Source organism: Yamadazyma tenuis, chromosome 1, assembly GCF_029203305.1.
Source record: "Yamadazyma tenuis chromosome 1, complete sequence".
Taxonomy (NCBI): Eukaryota; Fungi; Ascomycota; class Pichiomycetes; order Serinales; family Debaryomycetaceae; genus Yamadazyma; species Yamadazyma tenuis.
Window position 1 is genome coordinate 595,783 of NC_089461.1, and position 13,608 is coordinate 609,390.

Sequence of the window (13,608 nt, forward strand, 5' to 3'; positions counted from 1 at the left end):
GCCATGGGAAACTGCAACGTTGCATTTCACACCCTCCCGCACCACTTCTTAGTGCAATGATCGAATCCAGTTTGTATTTGCTTTTGAAATTATATATTTTAATATCCACCATAAATGACTTATGATAAAACAGTGTTGGTCACGGGAGGAGCAGGATTTATCGGGTCTAATCTTCTCAGATCATTAATCCATAAGTACCCTTCCTACTTTTTCTTGTGCATAGATAAGTTGAACTACGCATCAGTTGACCTCAAAACCATCACTGCTACTAATTTCAAGTTTGTCAAGTTGGACTTAACAAACTTACCAGATGTCAAAAGTCTGCTTGATGTGCATAAAGTGACCGACATTCTCAACCTTGCGGCTGAGTCTTGTGTTGACAGATCATTTGAATCGCCTTTATACTTCACCACCAACAACATCCTCAGTACTCAAAACATATTGGAGTATGTCCGAGTCAATCCCCACATACGTCTAGTTCATGTATCGACAGACGAGGTATACGGAGAACAATTAGACACCAAAAAGGTCGATGAAACCGGTAAACTCAACCCCACCAACCCGTATTCGGCTACAAAAGCATCAATAGACCTTATTATCAGAGCGTACGAATATTCATTCGGCCTAAAATCCACCATCGTGCGGCCCAACAACGTCTACGGCCCCGGCCAGTACCCTGAAAAGATCATCCCGATGGCCCTCCACAACCTTAAACTTGGAAACCCAATCTTGCTACATGGAGATGGACATCATAAACGGAGTTATCTTTACATTAGTGACTTCATCGAGGCGCTCGACCTCATCTGGCACCTGAATCTATACGGCATATACAACGTGGGATCTCCCCATGAGATTTCAAATCTCGAGCTCATCAGATTGATTTTGCAGCTTCTGCAAAGAAAAGAGCCAATAGACACCTACGTCAAGTTCGTCAAGGACAGAAACTACAACGATAGCAGGTACCTCATAGACTATAAGAAGCTTGGGGAGTTGGGGTGGCAGGCTCTGGTGGACTTGGAGACTGGTCTTAGTCAGTTGATTTAGTTAATTAACTGTTTTATCTTGCTGTCAAAATGCGGGTTCTTGATGGGCATATCGATTGAATAAAACGGGTCTTTCATCACGTAGTCGGAGTAGAGAACGTATAGATCTTTGAACAACTGGTTGGCGAGCTCAAGCTGGACGTTCAACTCGCCTCTACCCAAGTTGGTGGTAGGGATGGGGCTGGTCACCACAATAAACTTGATCCCTGTCAACGTTTGAAACACGTACAAGTTGAAGTGGTCGGTCTCAATACTCTGGAGGCCAGACTTGTTGGTGTTGGGGCCGCTCAAGCGACTGGCGGGGATATTGGTGGTGTTGGGATCATGGCTATGGATCATGGACGTGGTGAATCTGGAGGTGATGGCGTGCACCCCGTGCAATGTTCCCGCGAGAACCAAGTAGTCGTTGGCAGTGAGCTTGTTGACGCCTGGATGTCGGTCATTGTCGCTCTGATAGATCAATCCACCTGCTTTATTGAGAATGTAAAGGGAGTACACTGCCATTGAGGAATAGATTTCGCGAGAAACTGCGAGGAACAAGATCAAGTAAATAATGCCATTGGGTTGGAAACGGTTTGTACGATATTTTTTTGGCTAAACTACTTATGTCAAGATACAACTAGACGGAGATAAATTTCAGTGGGGTATGGCCAGAGGCTTTAATATCTACGAAATCTGACTGTAATTTGACTACCTGAAATGAAAGCTGACGGTCTGAATTAAAATCTGGCTGGATCATTGGAAGAGTCCTGACAACTGTACTTGTCGCCATTCAACCTGTCTTTGTACATAAACTGGGCCTACAAAATTCCCACACACCATGACATTAATAGACTTAAAGCAACCAGTGCGTCCGCTACTCTCACAAAACTCAACCAGTTTTTCGCGCAACTCCACTTGTTCTTAGCATTCATCTACTATGGATATATTGACATACGTGCCCCAGGACAAGAAGCTCGTGTTCCAAGACGACGGCCCTGTCGACCCCAAGTTAAAGCTCGACGTCGACCAGCTCAACACCTTGATCGCCGAGATCATTGCCAACGGCTCCGATGTGCCTCCCATTGCCACACCCCAAAACTTCAATACCGATTTAAGCAAGGTCGTCAAGCGCCTCTACGAGGGTGGCGTCAACGCATTTAAGAAGGAGAAATACGATGACTCCGTCAAGCAGTTTTCCATTGGAATTGAGATGATCTGTAGAAGACATAAGTTCGAAGCCTTCCAGATATGTCTACAGGAACTCAGTATGTTCTTGATGTCGCGCTCGGACGCCAACCTCAAGACCAAGGACTACGTGGCTGCTTTCAACGACGTGGATATGTTGATCTCCATGCAAATGGTGACTCCAGACAACTTTTTGCGGAGAGGCGTGGCCAACTTCTTTTTGGGAAATTACGAAGATGCTAGAGCCGATTATCAAAGAGGATTGGCTCTCTCCCCAGGTAACCAGAGGCTTCAGGCCGAGTTGGAGATCTGTTTGGACAAGATTCTTGAAGAGAACGGAGACTATCTCTAGATGTACACAAATATATCGCATTAAAAATAAATAACGCCGCGAACTACATCTAATTACAGCACCACTACTGGCAAATGGAGCTATACGACCATTTCCAACATCGGTTGCATAACCCCAACGGCCCCAAACAGGAGGACGGGTCGCCGCTGCCGGGCCCCAGTCCCAGAGGTCATCCCAGGGTATCGGATGCCTCGTACCCCAAATCTGTTTCCCCCGGTGGGACTCGCAGATTGCAATCACTCCAAGATATCAACAACAATAACCGGCGGGTGCCCGAACCCTGGCACCGCCCGCCCACGGTTTCCGCTCCTCCCAGTGACGATGTGGTCATTGATTTGACGACGCTGGACGAAGACATTCCAAATCCACCACTTCCTCAATCGCTGTCTGAACCCCCCACAGATACTCAAACACCAGTTGCTGTTGTGGATGACGCCGAAACGGATATTTCGGACGATGACTTGATGGAAGTCGATCCCCAAGAGGCGACCAAACTCACGGTTTTCAAACAGAGCAGAGGTTGGCGTCCTCACAACCAACCTGCGCCTGTGCCCCATTTCAGTCCTGAGATCCCACAAACCAACCACCACCTCCAGTTGGTTAGAGCCGAGCACGATACGGCCACCCGGCGGTACATCATGGCCCAAGGGCGTTTGCGGCGGTCGGTGCAGCAGTTGAAGGATAACCAGTCTATTTACGACAGAGATCCTAGTGCAGCAGACAATCCTACGCAGATGGAAGCTGCGGTGGCGGCGGCACGGGCCGGCTTACTGGAAGTGGCCCAAGCCAAGCGACGTCTCAGCCTAGAAATCACCGGTCTCGAGGAGAAGCTCCAGTCTTTGGTGAGGCAAACTGGAAATTACAGTCTACCGGCTGAAGCCTACCAATTGCCACAGGCGGTTCCTCCAGCCGAAGTGTTGGACAGAGCACCGGACCCAGAAGACGTCATCACAATGCAGCAGTACACCGAAATGATACACCCGCCAGAGGCCAGTAATTCGAGTACAGGCTTTCCTACCTATTACTTGGCCCAGGAAGATGAAGGGGCCCATATCCAGAGCTTATTGGAAAACATTCGTCCTGACGAAGAGGAAGAGGAAGGTTTACCGTTGACACCAGACGAGCTCAGAATCAACTTGTTCAAGCACCAGCGAGTTGGACTTGCGTGGCTCATGAGAATGGAATTATCCAAGTCCCAAGGGGGCATTTTGGCCGACGATATGGGTCTTGGAAAGACCATTCAGTCGATCGCTTTGATGATGGCACACAAGTCCAAAGATCCCAACCACAAAACCACTCTTATTGTGGCACCGGTATCTTTGTTAAGACAGTGGGCCAACGAAATTGAGATTCACACTAAGGTGGATGTTTCTGTGGGCGTGTACCACGGGTCGTCCAAGAATAAACTCTTCAAGACCTTCAAAGACTTTCAACGCTACGATGTGATCTTGACGTCTTACTCCACTTTGGCAATTGAGTTCAAGAGGCACTATAAAGAGTTGTTCGAAATGAACCACACTAACATGACCCAAAATATGATACCTCCTCATGGAGCAGGAGGCGGGGTGTACGCTTCACCTTTCTACACTTCAGATGCAGTGTTCTACCGAGTAATCTTGGACGAGGCCCAGAATATCAAAAACAAGCTTACTGTGTCGTCAAAAGCTGTGACGGTATTGAGTGCCACCTATAGATTCTGTTTGACCGGGACACCCATGCAAAACTCCATAGACGAGTTGTATCCTATCATTAGATTCTTGAGAATTAAGCCATACGCCAAAGAAACGGTTTTTAAGCACAGAGTGTCCAACCCCCTCAAGAAGAAGGATAAAGACGAGATCGAAAGCTCGATGCGCTCATTGAGAGCCTTGTTAAGAGCCATATTACTTCGGAGATCCAAGACATCTAAAATCGATGGCAAACCGATTTTGGAGCTCCCACCTAAGACGGTTGAAGATATTGAGGTGAAGATGGACCCGGTGGAGTTCGAAACCTACGAGTCCATTGAAAGTCAATTGAAGACAAGGGCGAAAAGGCTCTTTATGGAAGACAAGAATTTCTCCAATTTCCTTGTATTGTTATTACGATTGCGTCAAGCCAGTTGTCATACATTTCTATGTGAGCTTGGAAGTTCAGGAAAGTTGGAGCAATATCGTTACCGAAATTGGCCCTCTTTGCTCAAAACAGTGGAACAATTAGACTCACTGAACAAACAGTTCATTATTGATGAGCTTGGAACTATCGATAAAGATGATGATTCAAAGAACCAAACACCAAAGCCTGAATCCATGGACAACGAGCTTATCAACTTCAGTCAGTTATCATCCCAAACATCTTCCATCAAAGAAGAAGGTGGAAGTAATCAGGGAGTGCTTTTCGCCAACAACGAAGAAAAGCCACTCATAGACGTAATAGATGGCGGTGAATATGAAACTAACCAGGGTATGGTTTACGTCAGTAACGAAGATAAGCCGTCTATGGACATGATTCTCCAAGATGATGGTGAAAACGACAATGGTGTTTTCACTTGTCCATTGTGCTTCATTTCGTACACCTTCCAATCAGCCATCATGTTCCCCTGCAAACACAAAATATGCGAGGATTGCATTGACAGCTTTATTGAAGACAACAGACAAGATGAACAAAATAAAGTCAAGTGCTCGGAGTGTTCAGTTGCTTTCAAGACTCTGGAGTTTATTGATTATAGAATGTTCTACATGAGATATATTGAGCAGAAATCTCGGTATGACATCCAATGCATTATCGAGGACAGTTTCAAAGGCAAATTGGTTGTTCAAGAAAAGATCAAGAAGTTGATCGTCAAGCACCAGGGATTTACATATTCCACCAAGATGGAAGAGATCTTACGGGTGGTGACCAGCATATTTGAGAACTATCCTGGAGAGAAGATTATAGTGTTTTCCCTGTTCACCACCTTTTTCGATTTATTGAAGATCATGTTCAGTAAAGCTGGAATTCCTTTCCTTCGATACGATGGTACTATGTCTATTGAAAAGAAGGATTTGACCATCAAGGAGTTCTACCAGAACCACAGATACAAGGTTATGTTAACATCTTTAAAGGCTGGTAATGTAGGGTTAACATTGAACTGTGCCTCCCATGTCATCATATCTGATCCGTTCTGGAACCCATATGTTGAAGAACAAGCTATGGATAGAGCTCATAGAATCGGCCAGACAAGAGATGTCCATGTGTATAGAATCTTGATCCAAGGGACTGTTGAAGAGAGGATCATTGCTCTTCAAAACAAAAAGAAAGAACTCATCAATGCTGCATTGGACGAGAATGGTATGAAGTCTGTCAGCAGGTTGAGCAGAAGAGATTTGGGTTTCTTGTTCGGGTTCAACACTTTATCTTAAGAATGTAATTTTAATGTACAACTATAGTATGAAGCTAAGCTTTGAGCTTTTTGACTTTTGAGACGTTGGCAAGCCAGTCGGCTTCGGAGATCAAAGTCTCTTTGGAATTATAGCATAATTCCCAAACAATAATGTTTTCAAAGCTCTGATGATACTTCGCAAGAGACTTGCACAAGTATATGATTTGCAAAATAAGCCCATCTATTTGAGTGCTGAAATCCAGTTTCTTATCAGGGTCATCAGATTGCTTGGATTCAATAGAAAGCTGATGTAAGTGTAGTTTTAGCTCGTTAATTAGGTGGTATGCAAGGTTTTTCACGAATTGGTTTATAAGTAAATTGTCTTCCTTCTCATTTGATTCCAAGTTAAGTGAATGATTAATGATGGTGTAGAACATCGACAACGAGTGGTATACTTCACTTCTGTAAACCTCAATGAAACGTTTTAAGTAAGAGAACCGGTTGAACTTGATCAACGGCATGAGGTTACTGGTCTCGTTGATGATATACTTATACCGTGAATTAAAGTATAAGAGTTTCAAGAACCGGGTTCTTTCCGCCGAGTTGGAGGAGCTGATGATATCAGACTGTCTAAAATTCAACAAGTCTAGTTTGCTCAAGATATTGAAGATTTTAATTAGGTTGTTCTGTCTCAAGTTGGTATTCAACAACTTAATCAAGTTCTTCACCATTAACTTCAATTCCACCTTTATCTGTTCATAAATCTTCGAAAAAATTGGCAACTTGGGGAAACGGATTGTGAGGTTCCTTGACAAGATGGATATTTCCAATGCCTCTTGATAGTTCCCTTGCAAAATACAAATCTTACACAAGGTGGGCAACTCAAGTAAGTCCAAAATGGAGTCTATATTCGACAAAATAGAGCTGTTTGTCTCCATTGCTGCCGTCAACTGGTCATTGGCTGGTACATGTAACCGCTTATCGTCAGCCTTCAACCCCTTGATCATTGATTCAACCTGTGTTTTCATCTCCAGCGTAATCGACTGGTTTATATGTTTCAAGTCCTGGCTCACGCGTATAATCAAGTCCCTATTATCGTTGGATATCTGGGCCAAGCGGCGATTGGCTACCCGCAGTGAGTCGTCCAACTCGGCAATTTCTTCTGTTAATGTCTTGTTGCGGGTGGACTCTGAAGATGTGGTAAACGTGTCTGTCGATAGAAGGTCGTCATTTACGAGCAAGTCATGAAGAAAAGACTCTGATACCTCTCGAAGCTCCGGATTGGCCCCAAGGAACTCGCGAAGAGGTCCCTCGAGATCCTCCACCAAGGTGTCAAGTAATATACTTGTCATGAGTGTTTGCGACTTGGAAGTTTCGCACGCCAAATAATTGTTTCAGTGCGAAAGCTGATAAAAAGGAAACTACCGAAATTAAGGACTAACGCTATGGAAGGATTGTTTTTCAACATCGATTACGGATACGTCGAGGGTGTGGTTCGTGGATACCGTAACGGCTTGCTTGCCACCAACCAGTACTTGAACTTGACGCAGTGTGACAACTTGGAGGACTTGAAATTGCAGTTGTCGTCCACCGACTACGGTAACTTTTTGGCCCAACACTCGGGACCTCTTTCAACATCAATCATCCGAGACAACTTGTCCAAGAAGTTGTACCAGCAATTCCAGTACTTGAAGCAGCAGTCTTCTGGACGCATGGCCAAGTACTTGGACTTCATCAGCTATGGATATATGATAGATAACGTCGCATTGATGATCACGGGTACTGTCCATGAAAGAGACAGACTGGAGATTTTGTCCAAGTGTCACCCCTTGGGATGGTTCGACACGTTGCCTACGTTATCTGTGGCCACCGATATTGAGAGTTTGTACAACATTGTATTGGTGGACACTCCTTTGGCTCCATTTTTCAAGGGATGCTTATCAGCCAACGACTTGGACGACTTGAACATCGAGATTATTCGTAACCGGTTGTTCAAAAACTACTTGGAAGCATTCATCAAGTTTGTGGAGGCTGACTTTGGCAACCCTGACAAGGAAATCATGTTACGGTTGTTGAATTTTGAGAGTGACAAGCGGGTGATTAATATTGCCATGAACTCCATCAACAACTCTGACTTGACGGCCGAAGATAAGTTGAGCATGTTCCCCAGCTACGGCCAATTGTACCCAGTTTACCACCATCAGTTGTCCAATATCGACGATATTGAGCACTTGAAGACGGTGGTGACATCGGTGGGCGAGTACAAAGAGTTGTTCAGTGAACAACAAGATTCGAGTGGTAGCGCTCGCAACTTAGAAGACTGGTTCTACTACTTGGAAATGCAATATTGCAAGAACGCTTTCACCCAGCAGTTCACGTTGCTGAGTATTTGGGCATGGTTACGGTCCAAAGAGCAGGAGATCAGAAACGTCACTTGGATAGCCGAGTGTATTGCGCAGAACCAAAAGAACAGAATCGACAACTATATTTCTGTGTACTAATTAAATAGCGTTTTTAGAACAATTAATCGTTTGTGCGAATCCACTTGATGAGAATATGACCAGCCAGGCGTCTTTTAGTGCTACCACTACCCACTTCACTCATCTTCGGGACGTGGTGCTGGCTGCCAGTTCCATAGATCCCCATGGTCTAGTCATTGTCTCTGACCAAGGATTGGTGTTCTTCTCGGAAAGTAATCACATTTTGAACTTCCAGGCCGTGGTGGATGTATCGCTTTTCAGTTCCTACCAAGTTGTACTACCACCGGGGAACAGTTCTACCCCCACTGATATACGGTTCGGGCTCGACCTAAGTCTCGTGGCCCATGCACTTGACGTGTTGGTGCAAACAGATATTATCTGTTACTTGAGCTATAACGGTGAAGGCTCACCATTTGTGTTGGAGTTTGAAGACAACATTATCAGTGAAACCATTGAGTTTTTGACGATGTACGTGGACATTTCCTGTCCATACGACTCAGAAGACGCGGAACACGAGCTACTTGCCAACTACAGCGATTGGAAGTATGAGCTTATATTGCAAAGTGCCATATTTTCTAATCTTCTACAAGACTTACAACAGATAAACACGCGTCAAGTCCACATCGTGGTGAACAGTACACCAAAGAAGGAGTTGAGTTTCATCTCTGACGGACCGCTCGGGCTTCTGAAAATTATATATCCTAGTGAAAGTTCTGTGCTTGAAAAACTTGAAATCAGCACTGCTGCAAAAGCCATTTCCACCTTTAAGTTTTCTAACTTTTTTAAGATCATGAAGGCAGTGAAGATTTCTGCCAAATCCAAGATCATATGTGACAACAATGATATTCTGTCGGTGCAATTGTTGTGCCGGAGTGGTGGAAACTATAGTGCTACTGTCATCACCATCAATATGTTGGAGCTCGATGAGCAAGTGGACATTGACGACTTGGAGAGGTGTTTTGCCGAAAAGGAGACGACTAAGAGAAGGAGGTTGAACGATCCGGTCAACAATATAGTTGAAGATGTACCGTTGTTCTTGTAAAGTAAGTCAGAATTGTAAATTATGTACTATAATCTAAAGATAAATTATCATGGATTAGTTATTTTTAAAGATAAATTATCATGGATCAGTTATTTCTAAAGATAACTGATCTTAAACGCCATCTTCAACGTCTCTTTCACGTTCTTCACAACATCGATCTTTTTGGCCCTAAGAAATCGGTTGCCAATTATTACCACTATCAACACAAAAAGTATCATCGGCGAGTTATCTTTGAGCCACTTGCGACTGAAGTTGAGATTATACAAAAGCTTATCCTTCAAAGTGTTCAAATCACTTCCTGTCCCCCGTGACGGCTTCAGCACACTGACACCATCTGTAGTGGATTGTTGCTCTCGAATCTGTTTTAAAGAACGATATTTCAAGTCCTTATCAAGTTTCTGTTGATGCTCTCGCTGCAGCTGTTCCCTGACTTGGTTTTGCTTGTTTCTCTCTTTCTGGTCCTTTTCCTTTGCTTTATCTTTCTCCATTTCCGCTACTCGGTTAAGATATATCTCCTTGTCAACAAGAAGAGGGTTTTCTGCTATCAATAGCCGGGCATCCTGATATAATTGCAACTCTGGCAACACCCGCAATGCAATCAACTCGACCAATTTCTTCAAATGCGTATCGGGAGTAGTTGGTGAAAACCTCAACTTGGCGTATAGTTGAGTGATTTTGGTGTTGACGGTGGGCAAGTCAAGACCGATGTAGTAGATCAAATATAAGTTGTACAACACTTCAGATGGGATTTGGTTCACATCATGGTAGATTAGCACCAACTGGGAAAGGATGTAGTCGTCGTTCAACTGAACCAAAATATTCTGTCTCTCTGCCTTCGACACCTTAAACTCGTGTTTGGACTGTAAGACCAAGCCCACTTCAGTCAAATATAAGTTAAGCACTTTGACAAACACCGGTTCGCTGATTACCCCAGATAAAACCCTGGAGAAAAGTTGGGGATATTCCTTACGCAAGATGTCAAACGACTTTGAAAGATCTTTGCTCATGAAGAACTTCAACGCAAGCGTATAGTTGACCTCCATCAAGCTCAGCGAGCTAAGGGAACTGCTCATATACTCTTCACTCATGGTAGCTGGTTGTGCGACTGGAGATTTTAGTTATTTTTCGCATGATTCTGCCGCGGAAGTTGGTGGAGTAGTATATTGTAAAGTCTATAAAGATGAAAGGATGATGGCAATTACAGCTACCACCGTATCCGTTCGGTAAAGAGGTAGTATATAGCCCCAAGAACAAGCAGGCCTGTTCCAAGTACCGGGAAGCACCAATACGGTATTTGCAGGGTATAGTTGGGTGGCTGCAAAAACGGAAAGAGAGCCATGAACAAATTGGCTGCCAAAAATACCAATATAAGTATCACCGGAGTGCTGATACGCCGCGTGGTCTTTGGTGCAAGTAAGTGGTCGAACTCGCTGTGTTCGGCGGACCAAGTAGGGTCGAAGTACCTCAAGTATAAGAGGCCTCCTGTCAATAAGATGTTTATCCATGTGCCTGGGTATATGTACAAGTTGACGATGAACTCATAGATTTCGGCGGACGGTGGGAGCACTAGTACCACAACCGTGACGAGCCAGTGGAGAAGCAAGGCATTGGAAAAGCGAGTGAACGTCTTACTGAAAGGAAGTAAGTTCTCAATTGATAACTCTTTATTAACCACCGAATGGGCGTACGACACTACCAACACGTTACCAAAGTTGGACACGGCTATGAGAAGTGGTAACACACGCGAGGTGATGTTCTGGCCGAATATTTTGTTGAAAAAAATCCCTGCTATAAGTACACCGCTCGACATGATTTCCTGTTTGGGAATCACCACGAGGTAACTTAAAATGACAAGAAAGTATAGCACGGTGGTAATGAGAACCGCCAACGGTGCCAGGCGCGTCAACACCTTGTATGGATCACGGGTCTCGCTGAGCACGTAGTTGACGTTTTCCCAACCTTTGAAGGAATAGATGATTTCAAGCAATGCGACCGAAATCGAGTAGTAGTTGGGAGGCAGGTCCAGCACAAACATGTGTGAAAAGTTGTGGGTTTGTGGCAAGTCAATGGCTCCCACAAACACCAATGCTCCACAAACGATGATCAACAATAGAATCAAGATCTTGGACACTCCCAAGAAAATGAAAAAGATGTTGGACTGGTGATGGTGGAAAATATGCAAATAGGTACAGTAAGATATGCAAAGAACTCCGATTGCTTTGACGTAGAAGTTGTTCAACAGGCTCTCGTTTCCCAAGTCGCCATTTATCGAATATAGAATGTATTTTCCAAAAGCATAGGAGTTTCCAGAGCTGAATCCGAGTAACACAATCTGAAAAGCGTATACAAAGCCGATGAGCCGTTTATCAAATATGCGCTGGAGGTAGTTCTTTTCTCCACCATTCTTGATGGGAAGGTGGAGTGCAAACTCCAAGTAGATGAGAATGCCGCAGGCGATCACCAAACTGCCTATCACCCAAAGCAGGAGATATAGGCCTACATTACCTTGACAGTATTGGAGGATGATTGACGGAGTGAGGAAGATGCCTGTGCCAACCATTTTATTGACGATGAGTGACATCGCCGAGAGCGAGCTTATGTGGGCCATGGGATGGGTGAAGTGTTTTTTGCCGTTGTTTGTGTTTAGTTGTGGAGGGTTTAGGTTTGGGTGTGGTTTGTATGGAGCAGAGACTGGATGGGAGAATTTCACGTGATGATAACGGCTGCGAAATCGCGCGCCGTACAGATAGAGGGACAGGAAACAACAGAGGGAAACAGAGGGAAGAACAGGGAAACAGAGGCATTAACAGGGAAACAGAGTGAATAACAGGGAAACAGAGTGCATAACAGGGAAACAGAAGACATTGAACAAACCTTTAGGATTGTAGATACATAATACGCATAAATCAAATAACATGCTTCCCATTCACATCATGGTCGTACTTCTTCCGAGCAGCAAACCAGAAAATTACCCCCACCACTGCCGTGGACCCCAACACCACGCAGGCATAGTTCATAGTACCAGACTGAACTGGATGAACCGTAGGAAAGTTCAACCAAACCATGATAAAACACACCCAGACCACTGACGCTACGTTCAACACAACCCCAAATTTACCCAAGTGGAAGTATGGCAACGCCGTCTTCGGGTCCACCACCATCATACTCAACACATCAGGACCATCAGCATATCTGGTTCTGATATTTCTCGAAAACCCAGACCGCCAAAGCAACGCACCAATAGGAAAAATGTACGACAAGTTGATACACACCATCGATGATCCAAGCACCGCCGTCAACGCCAGTGACAGGCCAAGAATGATCAACCCGAGAATAAGACACAATGCTGTGACCAACCCCACGGCATTTACAGGCACTTTGAGAGTGGAATTAACGGCTGCAAAAATATCACCAAATGGGAGACCATTTGAACGGGCAAACGACCAGAACAACCGCAGGGTTGTGGTGTAGTACGTGAACGACAGCCCCACAAAGGACATGATAAGCGCCACCACCCCCACCGTAGTCAACGCGTTGGACTCAAACGCATCCATCATGAGTTGCACAATCGGTTGCCCTCCAATGGGCAGACTGAGGGTATCAACATTCTTCGTACAAAACATATAAATGATGGCAGCAACAAGTCCAAGAATCGCCAGCGAAGTGTTGGAAAGCACCATGACCCACGGGATATGGACTTCTGGTTTATCTATCTCATCTGTCATATGACAGGCCCCGTCGTACAAAGTGACCGACGCAATTGACGGGAGAAGCCCGAGAAAAAACACTAGTCCATCGGACGACCAGCCGGTTTCGTTGATGAAGGTGCTGAAAACAAACAGAGCCAGCTGTTTGGGAGAAGATTTTACTAAAAGTGCCACAAGAATAAAGACGGTGGTAGAATTGATAATGCCCACCAACATATGTGTGATGAACGGGAGAGCTGCCACCGCCACTGCGTTGATACAGGAGCCCACCACCACTATTGCAGCATACGTCAAGTACATCTGCCAATTAGTGGGGGCAAAATCAGGGTTGTACACGGCGACTAGGGCGTAGAAGAAGCCGGTTGCGACGTAGGTAGAACTAAAGCACGCGAAGATCCATCCGGCGCAGCTGAGAATTCCCACCGCGAAGCTCATGCCGCGTTTGGTGCCGCGCGGGGCGAGCACGTAGGTCCAGTG

At 45.0% G+C, this 13,608-nt stretch overlaps 8 protein-coding genes across 8 annotated transcripts; 5 read left to right on the plus strand and 3 right to left on the minus strand. All coding sequences in view use genetic code 12, as the record gives it.

The window, feature by feature from the left end:
• Positions 1-114: 114 nt before the first annotated feature.
• On the plus strand, positions 115-1,039 carry PSN45_000297 (dTDP-glucose 4,6-dehydratase; the record flags this gene model as incomplete). The annotated part of the gene is made up of 2 exons (XM_066157435.1): positions 115-959; positions 1,036-1,039. 2 exons carry the CDS (start codon positions 115-117, stop codon positions 1,037-1,039), a joined length of 849 nt encoding a protein of 282 aa, XP_066013532.1.
• A 1-nt stretch (position 1,040) lies between these two features.
• PSN45_000298 (uncharacterized protein) lies at positions 1,041-1,547 on the minus strand (the record flags this gene model as incomplete). The annotated part of the gene is made up of 1 exon (XM_006687727.1): positions 1,041-1,547. The coding sequence occupies one exon, from the start codon at positions 1,545-1,547 to the stop codon at positions 1,041-1,043; it is 507 nt and encodes a 168-aa protein (XP_006687790.1).
• Positions 1,548-1,962: 415 nt separating this feature from the next.
• On the plus strand, positions 1,963-2,562 carry PSN45_000299 (uncharacterized protein; the record flags this gene model as incomplete). The annotated part of the gene is made up of 1 exon (XM_006687728.2): positions 1,963-2,562. One exon carries the CDS (start codon positions 1,963-1,965, stop codon positions 2,560-2,562), a length of 600 nt encoding a protein of 199 aa, XP_006687791.1.
• Positions 2,563-2,636: 74 nt separating this feature from the next.
• PSN45_000300 (DNA repair protein Rad5) lies at positions 2,637-5,942 on the plus strand (the record flags this gene model as incomplete). Its single annotated transcript, XM_006687729.2, has 1 exon — positions 2,637-5,942. One exon carries the CDS (start codon positions 2,637-2,639, stop codon positions 5,940-5,942), a length of 3,306 nt encoding a protein of 1,101 aa, XP_006687792.1.
• Positions 5,943-5,976: 34 nt separating this feature from the next.
• PSN45_000301 (uncharacterized protein) lies at positions 5,977-7,254 on the minus strand (the record flags this gene model as incomplete). Its single annotated transcript, XM_006688693.1, has 1 exon — positions 5,977-7,254. The coding sequence occupies one exon, from the start codon at positions 7,252-7,254 to the stop codon at positions 5,977-5,979; it is 1,278 nt and encodes a 425-aa protein (XP_006688756.1).
• A 93-nt stretch (positions 7,255-7,347) lies between these two features.
• VMA6 (H(+)-transporting V0 sector ATPase subunit d) lies at positions 7,348-8,403 on the plus strand (the record flags this gene model as incomplete). Its single annotated transcript, XM_006688694.2, has 1 exon — positions 7,348-8,403. The coding sequence occupies one exon, from the start codon at positions 7,348-7,350 to the stop codon at positions 8,401-8,403; it is 1,056 nt and encodes a 351-aa protein (XP_006688757.1).
• Positions 8,404-8,458: 55 nt separating this feature from the next.
• Positions 8,459-9,424, plus strand: PSN45_000303 (uncharacterized protein; the record flags this gene model as incomplete). The annotated part of the gene is made up of 1 exon (XM_066157436.1): positions 8,459-9,424. The coding sequence occupies one exon, from the start codon at positions 8,459-8,461 to the stop codon at positions 9,422-9,424; it is 966 nt and encodes a 321-aa protein (XP_066013533.1).
• Positions 9,425-9,519: 95 nt separating this feature from the next.
• PSN45_000304 (uncharacterized protein) lies at positions 9,520-13,431 on the minus strand (the record flags this gene model as incomplete). The annotated part of the gene is made up of 3 exons (XM_006687730.2): positions 9,520-10,529; positions 10,817-11,801; positions 12,340-13,431. The coding sequence occupies 3 exons, from the start codon at positions 13,429-13,431 to the stop codon at positions 9,520-9,522; spliced, it is 3,087 nt and encodes a 1,028-aa protein (XP_006687793.2).
• Between the last annotated feature and the right edge of the window lie 177 nt (positions 13,432-13,608).